The 24754-nt window shown below is 44.4% G+C and overlaps 1 protein-coding gene across 3 annotated transcripts in view; it reads right to left on the minus strand.

Annotated features, from left to right (window-relative positions):
* Window positions 1-24754, minus strand: part of FUBP3 (far upstream element binding protein 3) — a 49225-nt gene that overhangs the window by 23022 nt on the left and 1449 nt on the right. For all 3 annotated transcript variants that reach the window (XM_060013968.1, XM_060013966.1, XM_060013967.1), the window contains exons 2-5: window positions 14225-14330; window positions 3436-3469; window positions 1017-1066; window positions 591-662 (exon numbers count right to left, since the gene is read on the minus strand). In XM_060013968.1, coding sequence (XP_059869951.1) covers window positions 591-662; window positions 1017-1066; window positions 3436-3469; window positions 14225-14330 — 262 coding nt within the window. The remainder of the gene's footprint in view (window positions 1-590; window positions 663-1016; window positions 1067-3435; window positions 3470-14224; window positions 14331-24754) is intronic.

Consider the following 24754-nt stretch of genomic DNA (forward strand, 5'->3'; position numbering starts at 1 on the left):
CTGCTGTGGAAAGAGGTCAAACTCAGATGATGAAACTTAGAAACGAAAGTAAAAACTCTTCTTCCTCAGTCTGTCTCTCTCCATATCACATGGTCAAAATGCACCAGGCTGGGAAAGGTCCTGAGCCGCGTTTAACATGTGCTCATTTAGCCAGAACCTTCAGATGGCCTCTTTCCACAAGGGGCAGGGACGGCCTAATCCAGGGGAGCCGGCGAGCAGTCCCCAGGCATGAGCCCAGAGCCCCAGGTCTCGTCCAGGCCCCACTATGTCTGGCATAACATTCTGGTGCAGAAAACAGAGGTCCTAGACCAGCAGGTGTTTGGGAGGGGCCGCACCGGGCCCAGAGCTGCAGAGGGTCTCCCCAGAGGCCAGACGGGCGGCATCATCTCTGGGCCCACTTTGGCTCTGGTTTTTCTGGTTCTCAACTGGGAGGTCAGCTCCAAAAGTGCAAGGAAAACAGCAATCACATATACTTACCCAAGCCCCTAAACTTCTAAGCAACAAGCAAAGGTACTAAATATGAAAAACTCTGTAAAAAAAAGACTGATTTCTACCAAACTGAGATCTATGAAAAAAAAAGTAGTCCTTACCCGAGGCAATCTGAATTTTGCAACCAGATTCTGCTTGAATCCGTGAAATCTGCTCACCTCCCCGGCCGATAACTGAAACAAATTAAACAGGGTGAGAACATGCCCCCTTTATTCCATATTTAACTACACATGTGTGACAATTAATTCAGCAAACATTCACACTTGGCTCACAGCACAACAAATCAGGTTGGCCTCAGCGAGCCCACAGGAATTGCATGTGAAACACAGCCAACGACATGGGGTTCTCTAGCTGAAGTGGGGGAGGGGGGGACCCAGGGCCCAACCTTCCGGTCTCCCTGCAGTGCTCCGGGGCTCTAGAGAACATGATGTGCGGAGCATTCTACCATGGGTGACACTCCCACTGAGAGATTAAAATGAAAATAAGGAACAGAAATGAGGGAAAAAGTAGATAATGTGGATACTTACTAAATCCAACCATTTTATCAGGCACTTTGAATTCTTCTGTTATTACTGCCCTAAAAACAAAGAACATTTTGGAAAAATACACAGAATAAAGAATTCTGCAGTCATTTTAGGTTCCCCAAATTTCCCATATTGGCAATGTTAGAAGATAAAGGCTTAAAAGAAATCATGCCAATCTGGCTCACAAGCCCACAACCATCCACAAAGACTGTCATCTAACGAACCCCTTGGTCCATCACTCCTTGAAGAGATCCAAGCCTCCCCTTTCCTTGTGTCAGAGGAGGAAACCTCTATTTTTTTCATTAAACCATCAACTAACTGCACTAACCACTGCCTTTTCTTCCTACAGCTACCCTCAGTATTGCTGAACACCTGAAGATCCTCTGGGGAGTGGGGAGTGTTTTAGACTTCTATTCAAGTCTCCCTAGATGAAGAGGGACAACTACTCTTCAATATTCCTTGTTTCCCAATCTTTTTATTGCTTTCTGGCCTCCCTCTAATTTATCTGCCTTTTAGGGTGAGACGTCCCAAATGGAACCGGTATCCAACCGAGGCCTAATCAGTGCTGACCAGTACAGAATAATTACCTTGCTTACTTGGCAACGTGCTTCTGTTAAATGCTACCCCATCCATTACATGTTTTTTTTTTTTTAAAAAAAACCAACTATTGCACTGGCTCTTTCAAACAACTCTTCAAATTTGCTGTATGGTGTATTGTGGACAATATCCAATTTGCCCAATACCCCAGAAAGCAATTAAATCTAAACATTTACCTTAGGAGGAAGCTAAATGCAAGTAGTTTTTTTTTAAAAAAAAAGGTAAGCATTTTTAAACATCTCTCACACTGCTGGATTTTTACCCATCATGGAAAGCAATAAGTGCATGTTTTCAGGGAAAGTGCAGCACTTAGAAGAAATGCAGTATCATAAATAGCACTGCCACTGTATCATTCTGATGTGAGCAAACAGTCTTCTTGTGTTTACACCCTCAGATTACATATGCACAGGGATTATCTCTACCTCTTTATCCAAATTCACACCGAAATCAGGCAATTCCCAGCTTCCTAATCAGTAAGAGTGTGGCTGTTAATACCAAGGCTCGGCTGGCCTAACAGTACGTCGTACAATAGACGGGGGGTCCCTGTTGGGATGTTTCCTGATGGTAGTGAAGGGTAACAGTGCTTCTGTATGTGCAGCCGCCAGGCTGCTGCTCACACGCAGCACAAGCTGTCTACTCTCAGGAAACAGTACTGTGGAATTTACTAGAAGGGGTTCAACACCAGCACAACTCAAAACTCAGGCAGCTCCTCAGCCCGCAGGAACAATTTTAGCAGACTCTCTTTGAGGAAAAAACGTATTAGGATAAACTGCTTTGGGCTTCCTGGAAGACAAAGCTCTATTCTAAATGCAAGGCTGAAACTGGTCTAACGCACAAAGTACAAACATTTTGGAAAGTAGAATCCTGATTAACTACGGCTTTATAGGAAAGTTACATTTGATACTGACACAACCTCATTTCAATGACTATATTTCAATTCATTAAAAAACAAAGCAAACAAAGAAACAATAACTAAAAAACCCCAGAATAGATCTTTTGGTTATCTGATGCCTGGTGATTTCTAGAAACTCCTAAACATTTGCATAGAACACAAGAGGATACAACTGTATCATTGCTGGTGAACATTAAGGATAACATGTTACAGTAACAAATACACAGCATAAAATTTCACCCCTTAGGGAAGAGAAGCCTTCCTGGCGGTTTCCTGTATATTTTATCCTTTTTTGAATGACAACATTGTGACCACAAATATTCCATCTTACAGACTGGTCTTTTTAAAGCCCAGAGGTCTTTGTCTCTCTCTAAATCCTCAGTGTTTAAGGGAACTCTGTGAGGGGAAACTAAGGAAGGGAGTCAACCGGGCAGCCATCCAAGGTTCTGCTGCCAGGCCTCTCACTACAGTGGGGGGACCTGGGCTCCCACCTCCCAGACCGTGATGACTGGAGCAACACAAGCTCCATCTTGTGAAAGCCCAGCAAGTCACACTTCTTCAGCACAGCTTTGCTCAAGCGAAGAGGTCAGGGTCCATAAAACAAATGCTGGGAAAACCATCCAGCCAGGAGGACAATTCTCACATTCTCTACTTTTAAGTTCAACGTATGTGGGCAGAAAGAGCAGCGCCAACATCCCAGAAGTCTTCTAAGTTTACACAGGATAACGGCTGCGTTTTAATACCTTGTATTAGTTTATCCTTTCAGCTTACACTGTCTTGGAAAGGACTACAAAAAAAGTTGAGTCTTAAGGAAATCTAGCCCATGTTTTTTCACACTCTCAACCTCTGACTTTCTAACACTCTAGTACAGATGGTGGATCAATAAACAATTAGAAATGATCAATAAATAATAAAACATAACCCACTGCTTACCTTTGATGTACCAAGGCCCCTAACTGGTTACCTACTGTGGCAAAGAGAAAGAGAAAAGAAAAATCAAAGCATTAGCACGGATAAACTAACTTCATCCTTACACGAGTTCTTACCGTTTCGGGGGGGGGGGAAGAAAAAGAAAGGCAGAAAGAAAGCAAACAGTAATTTAGGCTCAGTGGCTGAAATGAATGTGTTATATGATATGAAACAGGAGGGGACATTGTGATCAACACAGTCTCTAACCCAGTGTCCAGCTGAACGCAGGATAAGAAATTGATCTGTGTGTCCACATGCTGAGAGGCCTGGGAGAAAATCCTGCTCGCCTAAATCCCTCTCTCTTCCTACCTCCCTCCTGCTTGGGATCCAAACTCAATGTAAAGATGGCGAGGGTCCCTTCTTTCTCTTTTGAAAACAAATGAGAAGATTTAACCTCCTAGCTCAGAAGCATTGTTAAAGACTGCTCCGTGGCAGCTGCAGTCACTGAGAAAGTGCACATATGTTCCCGCCGGCCATGCCATGGGGCACCCCCTCCACTCTCCCTACCCTCTCAAGAGCATGAGCTTCTCAAGCAGAGGATCTGGCCTCCTCCCTCCCCGGGCCTTTTCGCTGAGCCACCACTGCTGTCTGTATACAGCGGACACTAAGAGTCAGCAACCGCCTTTCAAGCCCATTTCACAGAGACAACGGTGCCCAACAGGTTCTAATGATGAAAACCAACTCTGCAATCATATCCCCACAACACCATTTTATCTACGCTTTTTGTTCGTTTCTCCTCTTTCAGCTATTGATGAGTGTCTCCACCAGCCATCAGCAAAAAATGATTCTGTGGTGTTTCCCTTTTGGAAAATGCAGCCCAGGAAACACGGTCAGCAGACAACAAAAAAGTATAAATCCTAACTGTCTTATAAGGAATTGAATGAATCTTACAATATGCTAACAAGAGCTTTCAAAAATATGTCTCTGGGGAAAGTTATAAGAAGGACAGATATGCGATAAGTGGGGAAGGATCAATTACATCAACCTCAGAACAAAGACTGAAATGGTTTGACATCCGAAATCTAGGTCTCCAATATAGTCTTCTTTCTGCTTGAACTTAACCCTGTCATCCTCTGACCGGGGAGGAGCTGGTCATAAAACGACAAAGGAAAAGAAACCAGATCATGATGTTTTAAAAGAAGAATAAAAAGCACGGAGAAGCATGCTAGCAAAAAGTACACGAAGCTATTGAGTCAATACCACATTTCTCCCGGATCAACAGCAACACAATGGTCTACAGCCAAAATATTGACATTACGTACTATTAACCTGCTTATCTCAGGGATAACAGAATTGTTTTTTACTGAATCTTAAAATTTTCTTTTTGCATTTCCAGTTTGAATATGACAAACGCCCTCACCTGGGATAGGCAGTGTTCATGGTTCCCATTCCACGTGAAAGGTGGACATTGTGAGAGGGGACGCCCACACTTAGGGCAGTGGGTATGAAAACAACACACTGAAGGAGAAGGTCCACGACAGAGGGCTGCTGAGTGTGGCTGGCCCCGTGTTTCTATTTAAGGGTCAAGCTCAGCTTCCCTGCTTACTGTCAGAATTCTTCTCTTACGGGTAAAGAATCCAGGGAAGACAGAGGAACTAAAATGTCCTGAAATGATGCAAACACAGAAGGGAGGTGCCCAGTCCCCAAACGCGGCAACGTGGCGGGACCTTGGCTCCTGGTCTCCTGTGCTGTTCGGTAAGAGGTGTCAAAGGGCTGATGATTTTCTGATATTTCAGCCAGAAAAGCCGCAGAAACACAGTCAAGGGCTAAACTACCATAAAGAACTTCATGAGATTCACAAGAACATTCAGAGGGCTCGTGGTCAAAAGCCATTTGAAATTTTGTGCTCATCAAAAAAAGGAAATTCCTTTCTGTTGGCAAAGTACGTGTGACGGGTGTCACGCACACCGTATCATTTCTGACAGCCAACTGCTTTGCTGCCAAGTGGAGGTGCCTACAGAGATCGAAAATAAAAGTGCACACACCACTATCCCACAAATAGACGGACTGCTGAGAGCAACACACAGCACCGAAGAATGAAATCAAATTCAAATCCAGATCCAACTCTTTGAGCTGGTGGACTCTTAAGCGGGCAAATCGTCTCCCTCCTCCATGCAAGTGCTGTAGCCTGAGGCTGCAAGGCCATTTAAAGTTTCATTCCCTTCAGAAACATTCCCATTTGATGCCTAAAAATGAAAACCAGCAGTTAGATGAGGGGCACTGGGCACTCATACAGCAAACCGCTAACGTCCGACTCCACGAAGAGGGGCTTCTCTGCGTCTTCAGGATGAAAAGGGTCAGGCAAGGGAGGCAATGGCAATGCCTATCAAGCTCAATTTATGGTAACTACCGTCATTTACTGTAAAAAAGGAAAAGTGCTGAATAAAATCAGTCCTATTTCCTGTTAATGGCACCTGCTGGTCGACCACGGTTCAGCCTGCCTCCAAAGTTCCCCTCGGCGCAACACGCGCAGGTGTGGTTCTCATGTATCCTGCGCGCTGTGTAATGGAAGGCCGCCCGGGCGATGGCAAGATGAGCTTCCTAGAGAAAATATTCACGCTACAATATGAGAAATCCTTTCTGAAGAGTAACCCTCTGCCAGTTTCAAGCATGATCTTTGAAAAAAATAAGGCACTGGACACATTTTTTCCCCATTAGTGAGGAGGAAAAAAGTCTCCATTTTCTTCCCCCCAAAGAAATGCTATCAAAATATCACTGGGGAACACACCCAGCTTTATGATACACAACAATCTTAACGGTTACCCCCTCCCACTCCCCTTCAAAAAGGCTCAAAGGACCAAAGCGTCCGTCATCCCAGTGCAGACAAGACCTGGGATGCACAGAGCAGCAGACCTGCGGCAGGTGAGCAGGCAGGTCCGGAGAGGAAGTGCCGGCAGTTCTTATGTGACCCATGACCAGCAGAACAAAGCAATAAACCAAACCTTCCTCTTCAGCCTCTGAACACAACCCTCCTGCGCCCGTGCTTGGATTCCAGTCTCCGCGACTCTTGACCGATGCCTTTCCAAGCCCCGGTTAAGGTCAGTCAGACTTGCAGTCAGCTGCAGGGACATCTGCAGTTTCCAAGGCATTTTTTAAAAGCTTTTCTGCCAAGGACAATACGAAGGCTTCCTGTGTTCTAAGGCAGCAGCTCCCATCCCAGAGCCACAACAAACTGACACACTTAGCTCAGCTCTAAGTCCCTAGACGCATAATCTCTAACTCATTTGGCAAATTATTATTTTTTAAAGGCGAGAGTAAATCCAAGTTTATCTCAATAATGTCACTTCCACTTGCAGTTGACATGCTCTGCGAGTGGAAGACCACCACTAGCTTCAAAGGGCGCTCCTCTAGGTGCCTCACCTGCAAGAACCCACTTAGTCCTACAAGAGCCCTGCGAGGCAGATGCTGTCACTACCCGTCCCATTTGACCGATGGAGGCGCGATCACACCCAAGCCCTCAGAAAAGGGCACAGGTGAGCGAGTGCCCGTGCCCACGTGACCTCTGAACCGTCATGCCTTTCAGGCGCTGGGCACTGTGCCGGGTCCGGGGCGTGAAATGGTGAACGAGGTCATCTTTGCCTTCAAGGTGAGAGTCTCATGGGGAAAGCAGCAACCTACCCTGGTCTCCAGGAGTGCAGAGGTGTTAGGAACCCCACCTGCACCCCTCCCCAGTTCCAGTGCCCACCCAAGGGTCTCGGGAGAAAAATTAAGAGGAAAAATAAAGGGTATGATACTTGTTTACAGTACTGTGCCTTATTTTCATTTCATCCAGCGGCTATGAAATCAATTTAGGGGGTCACGACCAGCTTTATTAAAAAGTGAAATAGAAAACTGAAGGGACCATGGATACTAAGGGTATGTATTTCATAAAGTTTTAATTTCAATTACACACGTGATTTTAGTATGTGTGTAGTCACTAGTTCTGATGGAGGGAGATATGAGTATTTCTTACATTGTAAGTAGTATTTTAAAAGTGTGAAAATCACTTCTTACGATCCTGATGATAATTTCATGAGGTAAATATGATCTCCATTTTACAGGTGAGGAAACAGACTTAGAGAAGTAAAGCAAGCTGCCCAAAGTCACACAGCTAATACCACGAAGAGCTGGGATTCAAACCCCAAACTCAGACTCTGGAGTCTCCATTCTCAAGCATTCCCTATTACAGCACATGAGACAGGGACCCAGTTTCAAGTCTTCCTTCTGCCACTTATCAGGTACCCGCCCTTGGTCAAACCACTTCTCCAGACACCTCTACAATAAGGAGTTCAGGCTCCAGGGCTCCTTCCGGCCTCTTCTTATTCTGTACGGGCCCTCCCACCACTCCATCTCTAAACCCTGGCGATCACTAATCTATTTTCCATTCCAAAAATGTCATGTAAGTGGGATCATACAGTATGTAACCTTTTGGGGTTGGCTTTTTTCACTCGGTGTAATTTCCTAGGGATCCATCCAGGTGGCTGCAGGTATCAACAGTCTGTTCCTTTATACTGCTGAGTGGTATTCCGTGGAGACCATGGAGGTACCAGGTTGTTAACCAGTCACCTGCTGAAGGACATCTGGGCTTCAGTTTGGGGCTATTATGAATAAAGCTGCTATGAAGATGTGTGGGCAAGTTTTTGTGTCAACACAAGTTTTCTTTTCTTGGGGATAAATGCCCAGGAGTGTAACCGTGGCCTGAATGGTAAGTGCATATTTAGTTTTGCAAAAAGCTCATCAGGGGGCTTCCCTGGTGGCGCAGTGGTTAAGAATCCGCCTGCCAATGCAGTGGACACAGGTTCGAGCCCTGGTCCAAGAAGATCCCACATGCCGCGGAGCAACTAAACCCGTGCGCCACAACTACTGAGCCTGTGCTCCAAATCCCGCGTGCCACAACTACTGAAGCCCACGCACCTAGAGCCCGTGCTCCACAACAAGAGAAGCCACCGCAATGAGAAGCCCGCGCACCGCAACGAAGAGTAGCCCCCGCTCGCCGCAACCAGAGAAAGCCCACACACAGCCATGAAGACCCAACGCAGCCAAAAATAAAAATAAAAAGTAAATAAAATTAAAAAAAAAAAAGCTAATCAGGTGGTTTTCACATACAGCCAGGGTCAAGAACCACTCTGGGTCATATATTCCCTAAAAGAATTTTGAAAAACTATGAAACCCTTTTGATTTGACAATTAAGTTATTTTCCTAGGTTAATGGGTGCAAATAATGTATCAGGTATTGCACATGGCTTCAGTTATATCTCTGCTGCAACACTGATACTGCAGATTTAGCTCACTTGTTTTCATGGAAGATGTCTACGATTTCATCTACTTGGCTAAGCCAACTGTCAAACCAACCAGTCAGATCATACTCTGCCAGGAAAAAAAACTCACTTCCCTTTTCCAACTCACACATGTGTTAATATGCACTCACGTGACGACAACTCACTTCTGAATTACAATCCTAAAACGGACGGGTCAGGTGGAGGGGAGGAGGGGACAGCGTGAGCCTCTGCCATGAGCTGTTACCTGGATAAAATAAAAATCTTCTTACCAAGACTCTCATGCTTTTATCGTCTTGGGATTCCCCACTCAGGATCCCGGACTCACCCCTCTTGAGGCAGCTGAGGATTTCACCGCTCTTGGTGACAAACCGCCATAAACTAAAGGAGGGTGATGTGAAAAGGGGCGTGGAAAGGAGTAGGCCCACGTGGCATCCCCAGCAGAGACACAATTCTCAGATCCATTTTAGGGGAGAGGGTGCACAGAAGCGTAAGAGCTGGAGAAGGATCCCGTGAACCTGTCCACACCCACCTAACCCTGGGAGGACATCGTGCACCCCGGCTTGAAGTCTACTGCTTGACAACACCCCTGATTTACTTTCCCTACTTTGTAAAAGGCAGATCTTCCCCCACCCCCTCCAACCCTCAGGGACCGGGTTTTAGTCTTGGCTCTTCACCCCTGCAGCATCATTATTACCCTCCATACAGGGAGAGTATGAGCATCTCTGAGATGCACTTTTCTCTCTTCCCAAAGCAGAGGCTCTGGCCCTTGCAGGATCCTGCCTGAGGTGGTGCAGGCCCCGTGCCTGCGGCTGCACGGACGCCCCTGCCACGCAGCTGCAGGCACACTGGCCCTCGCCACTCCCGAGCACGGGCACCTCTCATCCCCCTTCTCTCTCTGAAAGTCTGGAATTTAAAACATTCTTTCCTCCTCACTCTTTTTTCCTCCTTCTCCTTGCCCTATGCCACAAGTGCTGAAATAAAACTTGCAAAGGACCATAGAGATATTCTATTCCAATCTTCCTGTAAATCATTCATTTGGTAGTACCCCTAAAAATTCTCCTTCCTTCATTCCACAAGAAGACCAGGAAGTGTGGTAAAGCTAAGATGGTATTACGTAAGTATCAAAGTCTCTGGTAGAAAAGACAGGCATATTTTCAAAGTCACTAGCATAACACTCCCCGCCCCCCAACCCCAACCCTTTGCAATGGCAGGAATGGCGCTTTATTCACCCCAAGTTCTGATTTTGGTGTCACTCTTTACAGATTAGACAGGAAGAGAGTGTGGTCTGTTTGAACTAAAAGAGCTCAAGGGGATGTGATTACCTAAAACTCTCCCAGAGTAAAAAAAAAAAAAACTGGAGAAGATGCTTTCATTGCCCCTCGAAATATGGCGGGGACAATGGGAAGAGTGCCTTTTCCATCTGTCAACCAGCTCTACGTAAAGAGTAGAAACCACTTGTTTTCTCCAGCAGTCAAGACAGAGAGTGGAACCTGAGACAAGGAGATTTGTTTAAGGAAATTAGGGGAGTGGGGACCCTCTGTACACCTTCCTAACTGACGATTAAGCAAGTATTAGAGTTAATCATTTGACAAGGCTGATTTGAGATCAGAGGTTGGCAAACTACGCCTGAGGGCCAGCTTTCCACTTCTGTAAACAACCAGTTATTGGGACACAGCCATGCTCATTTGTATACGTACTGTCTAAGGCTGCTTTCGAGTGCCAATGGCAGAGTTGAGTGGGTGGGACGGAGACCATACGGCCTGAAAGCCTAAAATATTTACTACGTGGCCCTTTAAGAAAAAGCCTGCCAACTTCTGATTTAGATGAAAGTTAAACTTGCATTTCTACATCAGTGAGCTAATACTACTCTCTTAAATCTGGAGCTTCCTTTTCACACAATTTCCTAAATGCTATCATAGGATACACGGAGGGAGAACTCAGGTATCAAGCCATTTATTCACTCACTGCATGAGGTAGGTAGGGAAATAAACTGTCTTTATGATCATGGCACGTGGAACCTGGTAGGAGAGGGACGTGACGTCCCGTCACCTGCAGAATAAAGAAGATGAAATGCGCCCCAAGGAGGGGACAAGTGAACTGCTGTCGAAGTTCAGAGCAGAGTGCCATTTATTATTTCCCGATGAGGTGGGCGTGTGAGAACGGGAGGAAGAGGGGGAACAGGGAGGGAGGGAGGAGTAAAGGGGACGAAGGAAACGAAAGAAGGGAGGGGGCACCCTGAGAGGGCAGGCGAGCGGGGCACTGAAGAAAGTCAAAAGGTGAGGATGAGAACAGGTTGCCAGGAGGGAGTCACATCACATCCGAGACTGAGCGTGAGCAGGAGTCAGTCAGGTAAAGGGCTGGGATGGGGGAAGTGTCTCTGGAAGAGCAGAGAAGGAAGCTGACTAGGCCGCTGCAGAGCGCAGAACGGGGGAGCGAGACTGGAAGGGCAGGAGGCGGTGGCCAGGTTAGGAAGGGCTGGGCCCCCCGGTTACCGGAAGCTGCCACAAGTCATAGAGCAGAGGGGTGGAACTGGTTCGATGGGCTCCAGCAGAAGCATGAAGAAAGTACTGGATGGAACCACTGTCACACCAAGACCAGCAGGGAGCTTCTCGAATCCGCAGGGTGCACCTCAAAAACTGTGAGAAAGCGTGGGTGCCAAGACGGAAGACGCTGACAGCGAAAATGACCTGACCCAGAGGGGGAGGGCAGCAGGATGACTGCTCTTCCCAGATCAGGGACCGAGGCAGGCTCTGGACGCTGGGTGCAAAGCTCCTGCTGGGTTCCAGGTGAGCTCATGAACTGGCAGCTTGACGGACAACTCACCACTGCCTTGGTACACAACTAACCCAAATCGCTTTCTACATCAGAACACAACGAACTCAAATCGCTCTCCTCCTGTTTTACTGCCTAGCACTTTAAAAAATCCTCCCATTCATACACGTGTTTGCACATCTCCATGTCCTGAGTAAGCCCTATGTTAAGGTTCTTTATGGTTGACTTAAGAGTTGAAGTACCTTTAAACAGACCCAAATAACACCTCCAAAAACTTCTAGGGGACTGAACTTTAACCTCCCAGACGTCAAAGAACCTGGCTTCACGGGAAAGTCTGCAAGTTCATATTGCTAAAGAGGTGATCTGATGAATGTCCCTCAAAAAATCCCAAGCCAAAACAAACAAAAAACTGCAAAGCCCTCGGAAATCTTTATTGCTAAGAAAAAAGTGCCGGCATTCCTGCTTGTTGTTCGTCTCTGCTTTTCTAAACTTTCATCTCACAAACAGCAAGCCTGTGACCCTTAGAAAGCTGTTGGGTAAACACGAACATCACTTTCCTTGGCAGGGTCTGTTTATCCACATATTTATTCAAGAGAACAGAACTGGCCCAGTGACCTCACCCCTGTCAGGAGACAACTGACAAGAGGCTGGGGCAGGCCCCAGATGCCCAGCTCTCCTTAAGGTCCACAGCAAATCTCAAACTCTACACAAAGAGACCAACTTGGAGAAAAACAAACCATTTGTGTAATTCTGTTATTTAAACAGAAGAGAGGATTAACTTTATCAAACCGTTATGTAGAACGTAAAAGGCCTGAGAGAAATTTCTCATACTTCAAATACAGTCTGTCGTCATGGTAAAACACAGGCCTGGGGATGACAGGAGACGCGGTTCAAGGCGGAAAGGGTCTCCCTCGGTTCTTTCCTACTAAAGGAGACTTAATATTTGGGGGGAGGAAAGAGAAAAAGTGTATTTATTCTCTAATCACAAGAACTTAGTCCCCCAAAATGCAAAAAATTATGGTTCTCAAAAAAAAAAAAAGGTGACGATACACATATAATAATGAACTGGAGTTTCAAGTGAGATTCTGGACTTACTGGTGACTTAACGAGCAACATTCTTTCAAATGGGTGTGCAAAGGATTAATGGGAGAAAAAAAGCCTGCAAGATGCCAGAGGTTTCATTTGCAAATTTTCAGGCATTCATTATGCAAAGGACATAGTGATACTCTTCTCTGTGGGCACAAGTTTTACACTTCAACTCCACGCAGTGGGTGAAAACAAGGCTGAGAGTTGTGGAATGTATTGATCTCAATTTCTGGAAATGGTGGGCCAGAGAGACACACTGTCCATTAATGAGACATATGCTCAGAGCCAGACAACTTACTGTTATTTTTATATTGATGTCCCATAAGAGGAACTGAAACATGATTGCCCCGAAAAGGTAAAAAAGGTTGCTTTGCATGACAGCTTTTTGCTAAGGCAAAAATGCAGATAATACAATCACTCATGTTCGGTCTAAGAAATCACTCATGCCAATCAAATATAAGATGATCACAAGATACCATTTCAGAGTAGCAGTGTAAATGTTCCCCTTAGTTCCAGTGGCCCTGTGGTAGATTTTCTGTGAGTGACCACAAACATTAATAATTTTTTTAAATAGACAAGAACTTTTATACCCAAATTGCGGGTTGTTCCATTAAAATCTGCACCGTGTGAGTCTATATAATTATTCCAAAAAGGTTCCCACTTACAAAAATGATGGCAATCTCTCTTTTAGAATCTCCAAAGAGACCAGAGCAATTAGTCATGCCAAACTACATTTTTTCTATGAACATAAAACATGCACTTTTTTTTGGGAAAGGAGATTACAAAATATATACTGTTGTATACCTTGACTGTTTTTCACTTAATAAGGTATCACAGAAACATGAACACACATACGTGGCTGGGTACATATGCAGATTGAGGACAGGAAGAGAAGACACTGGCCCACCCACTACGTGCATATTCACGTGCCATCTAGTGTATTTCAGAATCCCTTTTACAGAGCTATTTTGTGGGAGATGAAATATGATAAAGGAAGTCCAAGTTCTCTGCAGAAACACATCTGATACTCTTTGCCAAAGTGCTGGTAACGACGCACTTCTAAGTGGTCTCAAATTCTTTTGGGGATGAGTAGCGTATATCAACAAACCAATGAAATAAACGAAGAATGAGTGAAAGAAAAATGGATGCTGCTAGAAAGAGCCTGTTATAAATGCGAATGGTGGAAAAAACCCAGCAGATAAACTGAAAAAAGGTCATCACTCCCCTTTCCTTTCTTTAAGGTCAGTACGTAGCCACAGCCTCCACAGAGCCATGCACCAAATCCCAGCTTTTCTTTGGAGAAAAGTGGGAACTTCAATTCCCACGTGTGCACTGAGGAATAGCTGAGGGCTAAATCAAGCAAAACTCTCGAATCAGTCCAATTATTTCCAAGCTGATGCTCGAAGACTGTCTTCTACCTTACAGCCCAGCCGAAAAGACTTCCCGTATTATCAAGGCAAGTAAGAACTCAAATACCGTAGAACTGCTGAGGAAAATCATCTTAAATACTTCCCCACAAGCATTCTTCTTCAGAGAGTGACGCTGGAGAAAGCTGTTAAGGAAATGGCTGACACAGACTCCAACTTAACTGGCAGGTTCACTACCACCTGAAAGGCAAAGATATTTACAGCAACTTACCTCCATCATCCAAGGGCCGTTTTTGTACTCCATAGCCATACACTGAGGGGTCCACTAGAGGTGTGGAATTATTCAAGTGAGGAATTGAATCAATTTTAGCAGCAATCTACAGAGAGAATCAGATTTAAATACTCAGTAACAAATCATGGCTCCATCGAGGGAGAAAGACAAGAGTCTTCTTTAAAGGGCTGTTACCCCATTTCTCCCCCCGACGGAGATTAACGTAAAGCAATGTTGTGACAGGACATGGACTCTGCACTATTAACTGAGTTCCCTTTTGGTCTTAGTAATAATGTGTCTTTAGAAATGATACTTCCAAAAATGTGTCTTCTACAAGCAAATTTTCAAGTCATCACTTAAAATATAGGTATACCACATTTTAAGGAAAAAAGCAGGCCAAGAATATGAAGAACTTTGTTCAAAAGGTTTCAGCACAGGATTCCCTTAAGGAACAAATTCCGCAGCAATATTTAAAAGGCCATGTTTGCTCAAATGTTGACAGCTCTTTAGGTATATATTCGTCCTGTTGACTTTAACCCCTATAAAGTGATGATGTGATCTACAGAAACGTAAAACAACAGGCTGCTCTTCACTGGAAGTTCAAACAGCAGGGGGATGACCATCTGTCCAGACTAGTTTGGAAGGATTCCTGTGCTGGAGAAACCGAGATAACCTCTGAGAGCTATTCTAACTTCTAACATTCATCATCAAAGAACAGAACATAGCTATTCAATTTTTCCCCTAGAAACAAATGCTATGTAGAGCTTCCTACGCTTATCTGCTTTGTTTCCATTAGGAATTAAACTTGATTTTCACAATAAATTAACTCTCTGATTTAATCGAAGGAATATTTACAACTGGTCTTGATGTTAGTCCCTCAGTTAAGCCTAACAAGCAAGGGTGGATTAAGGGCAGCCAGCAGAGATGTCCCAGACCTGTGTCTTCAGTGGTAGTTTTCCTGAGGTTGTCCAAATGTGCCCAGAATTCTGAGACTTTCTGGGACCAACATAAATTAAACAAATAAACAACCAAAGACAATCATGATACTGAAAACCTAAGGCAGAATTTAAATGTCAGGTATCCTGGGTCAGGTCTCGTCCTTTTCATTTCCTAGTTCTGCGGTGTTGGGCAAGTCCCCTTCCTCTCTGCCTAAGATCCTCTGGGTATAATACCATCTGCTTCATAGTTTTTGAAGAGATAACAACATTCTCTGAACACAAAGGAGCTCTGTACACGGGAAAGATACCAGCCCTTCACAAATACCAGGGCTGTAAAAGAAGGCCACTCACCCAACAAGTGCTGAGTGTCTATGTCCTGGGCTCTGCAGTGAACAAGAATAAGCAGGTCCTTACTCTCCCAGAGTCGGCAGTCAGTGGGGAGTCACAGGTACACAAGCTAATCAGTAAACTGATCATTTCAGCTGGTGATAAGCATGATACTAATAAGAGAAGACAAGGACATACAGAGTCCTCAGGAGAGCTACTTTAAACAGGGTGATCAGGGAAGGCTGCTGTGAGGTGAGATGTGATCTGACACCTAAATGATGAGGAAGAGCATTCTAGGCAGAGGGAACAGCTTGTACAAAGGCCCTGAGGCAGGAGAAAGCTTGATAGGTAAGTTGACGTCACTAGAACAGAAGGAACTAGATGTGTTCCAAGGGGTGGGCAAGGGCAGTTCACATAGGGCTTCAGAGGTCATGGGAAGGGGCTTGGATTTATTCACTTATTTATTTATTTATGTTTACGTATGTATTTAGCTGCACCTCGCAGTTTGCAGGATCTTAGTTCCCTGACCAGGGACGGAGCCTGTGCCCCCCTGCAGTGGAAGCATGGAGTCCTAACCACTGGACCACCAGGGAATTCTGGGGCTTGGATTTTATATGAAGGGTGATGGAAAGCAACTACAAGGCTTAGTAAGGGGAGTAACCTGCTGAGTTATGATTTAAAAAAATGCCCCTGGACAAGGAAAATATCAATAGATTCTAAGGGGACAAGAGTAGCAGGACCATTTAGGAGGTATTCTAGGCCAGGAGTCAGCAAACCCCAGCTGGTGAACTACCTGCTTTGGTAAATAAAGTTTTATTAGAACACAGCCACACCCATTCACAGAGATCATATGGTGTGCAGAGTGTGTGTGTGTGTGTGTGTGTGTGTGTGTGTGTGTGTGTATATATAAAATTTACTACCTGAACTTTTTTTTTTTTTGGCCGCACCACGCGGCTTGTGGGATCTCAGTTCCCCAAAAAGGGACTGAACCTGGGCGCTTGGCAGTGAAAGCGCGGAGCCCTAACCACTGGACCACCAGGGAATTCCCACTATGGACTTTTGAAGAAAATGTTTGCCCTGTCTAGGCTACAGATGGTGGTAGCCTGGACAGGTGCTTGTTGAAAAACACTATTTTAAGTTAAATAATTAAAATACTAAGACTGCTGATAGAAACCCCATCTCTTATATTCAAATTTCAAGGCAAGTGGGCATTTGCTCTAAAACAGAATACTGTATAAATCTCGCCTAACAGCATTCTACCACCAACTTTCAACCTTGCTCTCTGTATGTGATTTGGATAAACTTGTGGAGGTTGGTTACTTACTTAAGATGCAAAACTTATCTTTAAGGACTCAGCTCGGGAAGCAGGCAGATTAAAAGGTGAGAACACTGCAGTGGCTTATGCCCCACCGAGACCCTTTCATCTGCCCAATAAACTGAGCAGTAAATGGCCAATGTGAGGGTTTTCACAAGATTACTGGCCCAGTTGTCTGTTTGAAGACAGACCAAAACATTGGCAAGAGACAGTAACGACGACCCCAAAACACAAGAGAAAAGGTTATGGTTATCAGTGGAGTCCCCCAGTAGTGTGCATGTCAGATCACCCTCAAAGACAGGACCCTAAATGTAAGCTCCACATATCTGGCACTCTCTCTACCCTCTTCTGATGAGACCTCTTAGCTTCCAGACCTCTTCCCTCCCTTCCAAATTAGCTCAGATGTCATGCCTGAGTCCTTGGCGTTATAGTTTATATGGTATGTTTCATATACTGCTGGAACGTAATTTTTTCCCCAAAGCTGATATGCCAGAAGTGTCACAATAGTTTTCTATTCCTAATTTTGATTAAATCAACATGCGACCTTCTAAAATGTGACTGAGGATTTCAGATTTGTTTTTAAATCATGTTTGCCTCAGGTTATCTATAATTTGGGAAATTTTCACTAAGAGAAGAGCATTACAGGATAATGGTTAAGAGGTGTAGCTCTGAAGTCAATAACTGCATTTGAACTGCGGCTAAACAAATGTTAGATGTGAGTTTAACGTTATAATATACAATTATACCATAACTTACATTGATATCACATTATATATTACAATATGCTATAAAGAAACAATATTCCTTTATTCATACAAATGCAGCCTTGTTCTAAGACATGATTTTAAACGCCTACTAAAATAATGAGTTAAAATTCAATGAGTGCTTACTATGTGTAGGCACTCTGCTAAGAACATTTTAAAGATGCTATCTCATTTATTCCTCATGATGATTCTTTAGGAGGTTAGTATTATTATTTTCACTTTAGGACAAGGAAAAGTGAAGCTCAGAGAGGCTGAGTGACCTGCCCAAAGTCACACATCTTATAAATGGCAGAAACAGCATTGAAGCCCAGGCCTGCCTGACTCCAGAGTCCATGCTACTGACCACAGCACTAGGCTAACTCTCTTTCCTCCACCTAATACTTTCTTAAACATAGTCACTTCCCGAGGACTTAAAACCTAATGATTTCCAGTACACAGAAGTAATTCCTCACGTCCATAACTGACCATTCTGAACAGTAACTGCTTAAGGGAAGTGAGGTACATTTTCAGTTAATAATGGTGTGGGCCAGAAAATAGTCACAGAAGCCACGATATTCCAGGAAAACCAAGGCCACTCCACTGCTTATCTGAAAGCAAGACCTTGAGGGGACGCTGCTACCGATTTTCTGCTACTTGATTCACTTTCCCCCTTTCTGGGGGGAGGCAGCAAGAATGGGTTACCTCACTACCTGTGCTACTTTCAGCACAGCTAATAGATGAAATATAAATCAACGTCATAGACATTTAACCTCCACTGCCAGTAGTCAGTGGAAATGTGGAGGAGCGGAGCACTGGACCAGGAATCAGTCAGGAGTCCTGGTTGTCCAGCTGGCTCTTCCGGTGTACGACCTTGGGCAAGACCTTCAGTGGTCTCGCTCCCTGTAAAATGCAGGGATGAACTAAACCAGTGTTTTCTAAAGAGTACAAAGCAATTCGGGGAGGTGCATGGATGAATGTTCAAAAATATTTTAAATAAATCTAAATTTAAAATGATTTTAAAATACAAAGTAAATAGAATACTGAGGGTTCACTGATATGACAAAAGTCATAATAAAGGTGGTACACGATTCACTAACGTCAGGAAACGTGGCAATTACTTATTCCCAGTGCACATCTTTAAGTTTTGTAATCAGAGTAGCTCACCCTATAAACCCGAACAGAAAGCTGTGAATATTTCCACAACTTCACATTTAATAAAACTTTACACTAAATGGAAACAGGCAAAGCTATCTGAATGGCGGCAAGTCATCCACACGCTGATTGGGTCCATGTCATTCAACATAGTCACTGTCGATTCTAAAGCAGAGGTGAGAGCTCACACCACTACTTAGGGAGGAGGAACCCAACCTGCCTCCCTGGAACCTCTGCTCTAAAGTCACCCAGGGTGGCCCCGCCCTGGCGAATCGACAGACTGGACTGAAAGTCTCTACTCCCCACAGCAGGAAGACACAGTATGTGGCCAGAGCGGTCGAGCCCAGTGGCTGAGGATGAGCAACTCTCAGAGGGCAGGTCTGGAGCCACGGTGCACAGAGGCAAGTCCTCACTCTGCACCCACTACCTAGGTTACTATGAAGGCGGCAGTGTATCAAATTCATTGTGCACTTACTAAGTGCCTGATGGTGCCCTCATTTCATCTTCGCGGTGACCTCAGACAGGAGCTCAATTCTGTGGGATCTGGAGCCAGTCTGCCTGGAAGTGTACCCATGGGGATACCAAGATAACAATGTAAAGCACCGAGAACAACGCTGGGCACATGGCAAGGAACGAGAAATGTTTGCTAAGTTTAACCTTCTATTGAAAAATAATAAAAAATAATAAAATAATAATACAAAAAAAGTACATGGGTGAGTTGATAGCCTGAATTTTCAGGTACTAAAATGCCTGTGCAACTAGCATCCGGATCAAGAAACAGAACATAACCAGCAGCCCCGAAGCTGCCTCACGACCCCTTCAGTCACTACCCACCTCCACCTCCCAAGGGTAACCTCCTAACTTCTAATGTTAGCTATTCCAAAAAAAAAAAAAAAAGTATCTATCTATATAGATATAGATAGATAGATATAGCCACCATTAATGATCTCCCTTTTACGGATGAGGAAACTGAGGTTTAAAGATGGTAAATAACTTATCCAAAGTCACTAAGCTAGTGATTGGCAGAACTTGAACTCATATAGACTGAATCCAAAGCCTTAATAACCACTGCACTATACTACCTCTTGGGTATTCTGCAACCATCAAATGAGAGAACTTATACGAAAGTCCTTGCCTGGCACCCAGCACAACACAAGCTCAATGAATGGTAGCTATTGTTGTCATTAGAGATGGGGCCCTGGCTGATTCTGCCCTGTTAACTGGCATTAACCAAAACAAGGAATTCTATATGTCAATCGAATAAGGTATCAGCTCTTCTTAGTAGCTTTTGCTGACAACTTCATGCCACCCACATTTGGGGAGAATTAAACACTCCCTTATCTGCTTGCAAAGCACTTTACAAACTACCTTTAAGTAGCGTGACCTCACTGAGAAAGTTGCTGGTTATACTGTCTCCCCATTACAGGGAGCTCTTTGAGGTGCGGACCTGGCTCAATCATCTTGGTACAGCCAGGACAAAGGTTCCTTGACTGGGAGCTCCAGGGATTAGCTTTAGAGAATTCATGAAGCTCCTGAAATTACATAAAACTATTTAAATATTTCTGAGGAGCGGTTCAAAGTTTTCAAGAGTCTTAAAAAGGTCTATGCTCCCAAACAAGTTCAAGAACTTCCCTAATGCACAGCAATGTGTTTGGCACATAGAAGGCACTCATTAAACGTTTGCTAAAATTAAAGTGAATATGGAGAAGCCTGTCGGGAAAATGCTAAGATGACCAGCTGAGGCTCCAAGCTGAAATACTGTTCCAGCTAGGATCCCCCCTCCAAAGACCCTCAAGATGACATGACCATTAGTTTTCTCCCCTATGTCCCATCTAATTCCACCAGCATCCCTTTGATGCTTTGAAGATTCTGCTGCAGAATTCTCATTGAGATGGAAAACTACCCAACTACCTCTGCAAAGGAACCGAGTCCCTCTTAGAATGCAGAAGACATGGGTCCAAGAACTACTGCATATATTAACTGTTTGTGTGCCTCCGAGAATACTGCTTTATCTCCCTTTGGCTTATTATTTCCAAATATAAAATGAAAATTATAACCCTTGTCCTGACTATTGCACTCGGTTGTTGTGAGGATCTAATTCCACGGTAAGATAAAACCAGCAACAAACTTGTCTTATTTATCTTTACATTGGCCCGGCATCCAGCAAGAGGCCTTGGACTCAGCAGATCCTCAAACAATAGCAGGCAATCCCCATCACAATTTCCATGAACACTACTCAGTCTTGCAAGTGATCTGCTATCACCTGATACTAGGATAAAAATGTAGTTCATGCCTCCAAAAGTACTGGCTATTCTTTCCCAAGTGTCTTTAAACAAAACTCTAAATGCAAAACATTTTCAAGAGGGACGATTAACAGAGTTAAAGAATTGCACAGCAAAGCTAGGGAGAGGGGAGCTTGAACAGACACGCAACACGACACATTAGAAAGTAAAAACCAAAATAATATGACCAAAACTTTTTTCAGATCTAGCTGGATGGAAGCTCTGAATGTTGGTGAGCTTGAAGGGACCACTGAGATTATCTAGCTTAATATTTCCTGAAGTTTGATCCACAGACAGTGATTTGGTTTTATGAAAAGAGGGTATGAAGTGACAGAACTTGGGTATATTTACAATGCATATCTCAAACCCTAGTAGGACTTAATGCACAGAAGCATACTAAGGGCTCTGAGAAGTCCTGCAGTAAAGAAGCCAATTCACCTTTATTTAACCCTGTATCCCCCAAACTTCTCTGTCCATGAGCCCTTTTCCATGGAAGATCTATGAACAGCTTGTAGATCAAATGCTGGGAAAGGCCAACCTAGCCCAAGGTCATGCAGCTACTTGCAGGAGACTCAGATCGCTTAACTCTCCACCAGAGCTCTTTCCATTAGAAATTTAAATTATTGTATGGGCTCACAATTTGGAAAAGGATGAGGAAAAAAAGCTGCTGACTAGGCATCCCGATGGGCAGTGCAGAACAAAAGCAAAGTGGTGAGAACAAAGGCAACTCGAAGAGTCAATGCCCCGTGCAAAGGGGCAGCTGCTACCCAGCTACTGCCAAATAAAGTCACCGCAGAACGTGGGAGCAGTATGGCCAAGTATTAGATAAAAATCTCACTTTTTACGTGAAATTGTTCTAGTTCCTAAGTGTTGGCAGCGTGTGGTCAAACAAAGCATGCCTGCAGGCCTGCTCTGAGCCTTCTCCAGCCACCAGTCTGAAAACTCTGGTCTACGCAAATTTTTATCTGGGACTTAAGAAACCTTACTTTGATGATACACATGGGTTATCAGATTTTAAAAGAAAGATAAAGAAGTCCCAGCGGAATATCAGAAAAGCGTTAGAGGCATACAGTGGAATGTACTGTTCATTTACCATCTACTTTTCAATACCAAATATGAAGTTCAGTGCTTCCATTAAAGTGCGGTGACCCAGGGCTTCCCTGGTGGCGCAGTGGTTGAGAGTCTGCCTGCCGATGCAGGGGACACGGGTTCGTGCCCCGGTCTGGGAAGATCCCACATGCCGCGGAGCGGCTGGGCCGGTGAGCCATGGCTGCTGAGCCTGCGCGTCCAGAGCCTGTGCTCCGCGGCGGGAGAGGCCACAGCAGTGAGAGGCCCGCGTACCGCAGGAAAGAAAAAAAAAAAAAGTGCGGTGACCCAAATGGGCTCAGTCACATCATGAAAACCCTTAAACAAGAACTCGCTCTCTGTAGGGTACTCTACTGGGTCCCATCAAAGCAAAGACACAGAGCAACCCACAGATGTCCTGCAGACACTGGTTTTCTTCAAGTGCCTGAGAAAGTTCAAAGGAAGGTACACCCAGGAGTTAGTCCCTTGTGAAATGATGATCTGAGCTACTCAACCACTGGGCACGTCTAAGACAGTCTCAGTGGAGTAAACTGAAAGCCACTGAGCATTCAGCACACGCAGCACATATGAGGTGAGCAAAGGCAGCATCTCTCGAGGAGTGCCCAACAGTCAATGAACACAGGCCTTTTCTTTAAATGGTGGAGACACATTCTTTTAAAGGAAATGTAGTGTTTCTATACAGCACACGTGCCAAATCATCTACTGCTCAGGCTCGAAGTGTGAAACAGCAGCACTGGGAAGCATTTTCTGCAGGACTGTGGAACTTCCGAGGCCCCACACCAACCAAACAGTTCCAAAAAACAGTGCTAGTAAAGAGTAGGCTCTGGGCCTTAAAATCTGTCAAAGGTTACTTTCCACTGACTCTTCAGGGGCTTGGTCACAATCATTTGAGAGCAGAATCACCATGATGCCCAACTCCATGAGGTACCAATTAACACTGTATTTATGTGAATAGAACACTCTAGAATCATGCAGTGCAGAGGCAATGACTGGGTCTAGGTCAAAATAGGAGCTTAAAGTCCTAAGAAGCCCTAGCAGTTTGATAAGAGAACGTCTATCTGGGTGATGACTGGCAGGCGGCTGGTCCAGCTCGTGGAAGGAAGGCTGCTGGGAATGTGAAGTACACTGTGGTGTGACGTCGTCCTGTTAACACGCGAATGGGTGCACCTGGTGACGGATGCTACTGAACTATCAGCAGTGGGCTTTCCAGGAACTCTTACATTTTTAGAAAAGCTGAACAAAACAGATGTGCATCTACTCATCCATAATCTCCATGAGGCCCCTTGAAAGCCTGACAGACAGTAGTCAGCTTAGAGGTGCAGTGTGGCCACAGAACAGGGTAATCTGGCTTTAAGTCCAATCCCATTCTTATTAGGATCCTGCGCTCTCTAAACGACGAGTTGAAGAATTGAAGAAACACTTTATTTTTGCTAACCAGCCAATGACTTCAGAGAACTGGACATGATTTTTTTTTTTTAACACCCAGCAGTTTTAGATCTTCACCAGTGGGACTGAATCAGATCACATTTCTACCTTTGTGTGCTTCCCTACTAAGTGGCTATGTTATCCCTTTGGCCAAACACTATTAGCTCACTGGACTTCACACTGCTGCAGAAATTTTAAATTTTACATGACATCTTCAGAGACTCCCTTCAGATCTAGGAATACCATGCTTAGAGTGATCTAACAGCAACAATTGGTTCCCTTTGTTGGAGAGTCCAAAGGATACAAAAGGAGGCTTCAACATGCCAGGAGGGAAGCTTAGTGGATTAGGCACTGGACTCAACATATCAGACTTAATAGAAACTGCAGGTTCAAATGCCATCAGGGTCAACTCAGACTCTGCTGTGATATTCTGGGTAAACTGGGCACCAGACAGCTTACTGCTCCCTGACAAACTTATGAGGGCCTTACAGACTGCCCCTGGTGTTTATGAGGACACCTAAGAGGAGAGAAAGCTTTCCAATCATTTAAATAAAGAAATGCACTGTCTTTTATCTCCAGTTACTGGGGGGAAAATCACATTTCTGCAACATGCTGTGTACACAATGGCAAGGCAGAACCACCATCATCAGATGCCCAAATGATATGAGACCCTCTGAGGTAAGCTTTACTATTGATATAAGTACACAATATTTTAGATTTCTAACATTCAATTCTTGCCCAATGCAAATCTATAAATAAACCTAAAATTACCCACAAACCTGTGTTTTCTTTAGTTTTTAAAGGCCATCAAATCCTTGGAGATAGTATCGCCCTCCAGCTGTTAATATTCGGAAGTAATACACTTACAGCACTGTCTCCATTGGGCTTACAACTGCTCCAGTCAATGGTGCATTTCAGAGCTGGGAACATTTCCAGTGAAGTTTCCTCTGCTAGTAGTAAACACCACTGCTTCAACAATCCACATTAGGTCAGCATTTAACAGAGGGTCTCCCTCCCTCTTGAGCAGGTTGTCCAAGAATATGAGTTCAACCACTGGCTCAAGAGAAGCAGAAAGTCTTCTCAATGGTTCAAAATTCATTTTATGTTCAACTACAGGCCTTCTGCAAACTGAGGATCTGAGCTCTTTAGGGTAGTGACTATAATTCTTCCTGGATACAGAGGCCGACAAGGTGATTGTCACACATCAGCACAGAGTGAAAGCCATTACATATTAGTAGCCAGTGAGAAACAAGGTTCAGGAC

This window comes from Delphinus delphis, chromosome 6 (genome assembly GCF_949987515.2).
Source record: "Delphinus delphis chromosome 6, mDelDel1.2, whole genome shotgun sequence".
In the NCBI taxonomy this organism is placed as follows: Eukaryota; Metazoa; Chordata; class Mammalia; order Artiodactyla; family Delphinidae; genus Delphinus; species Delphinus delphis.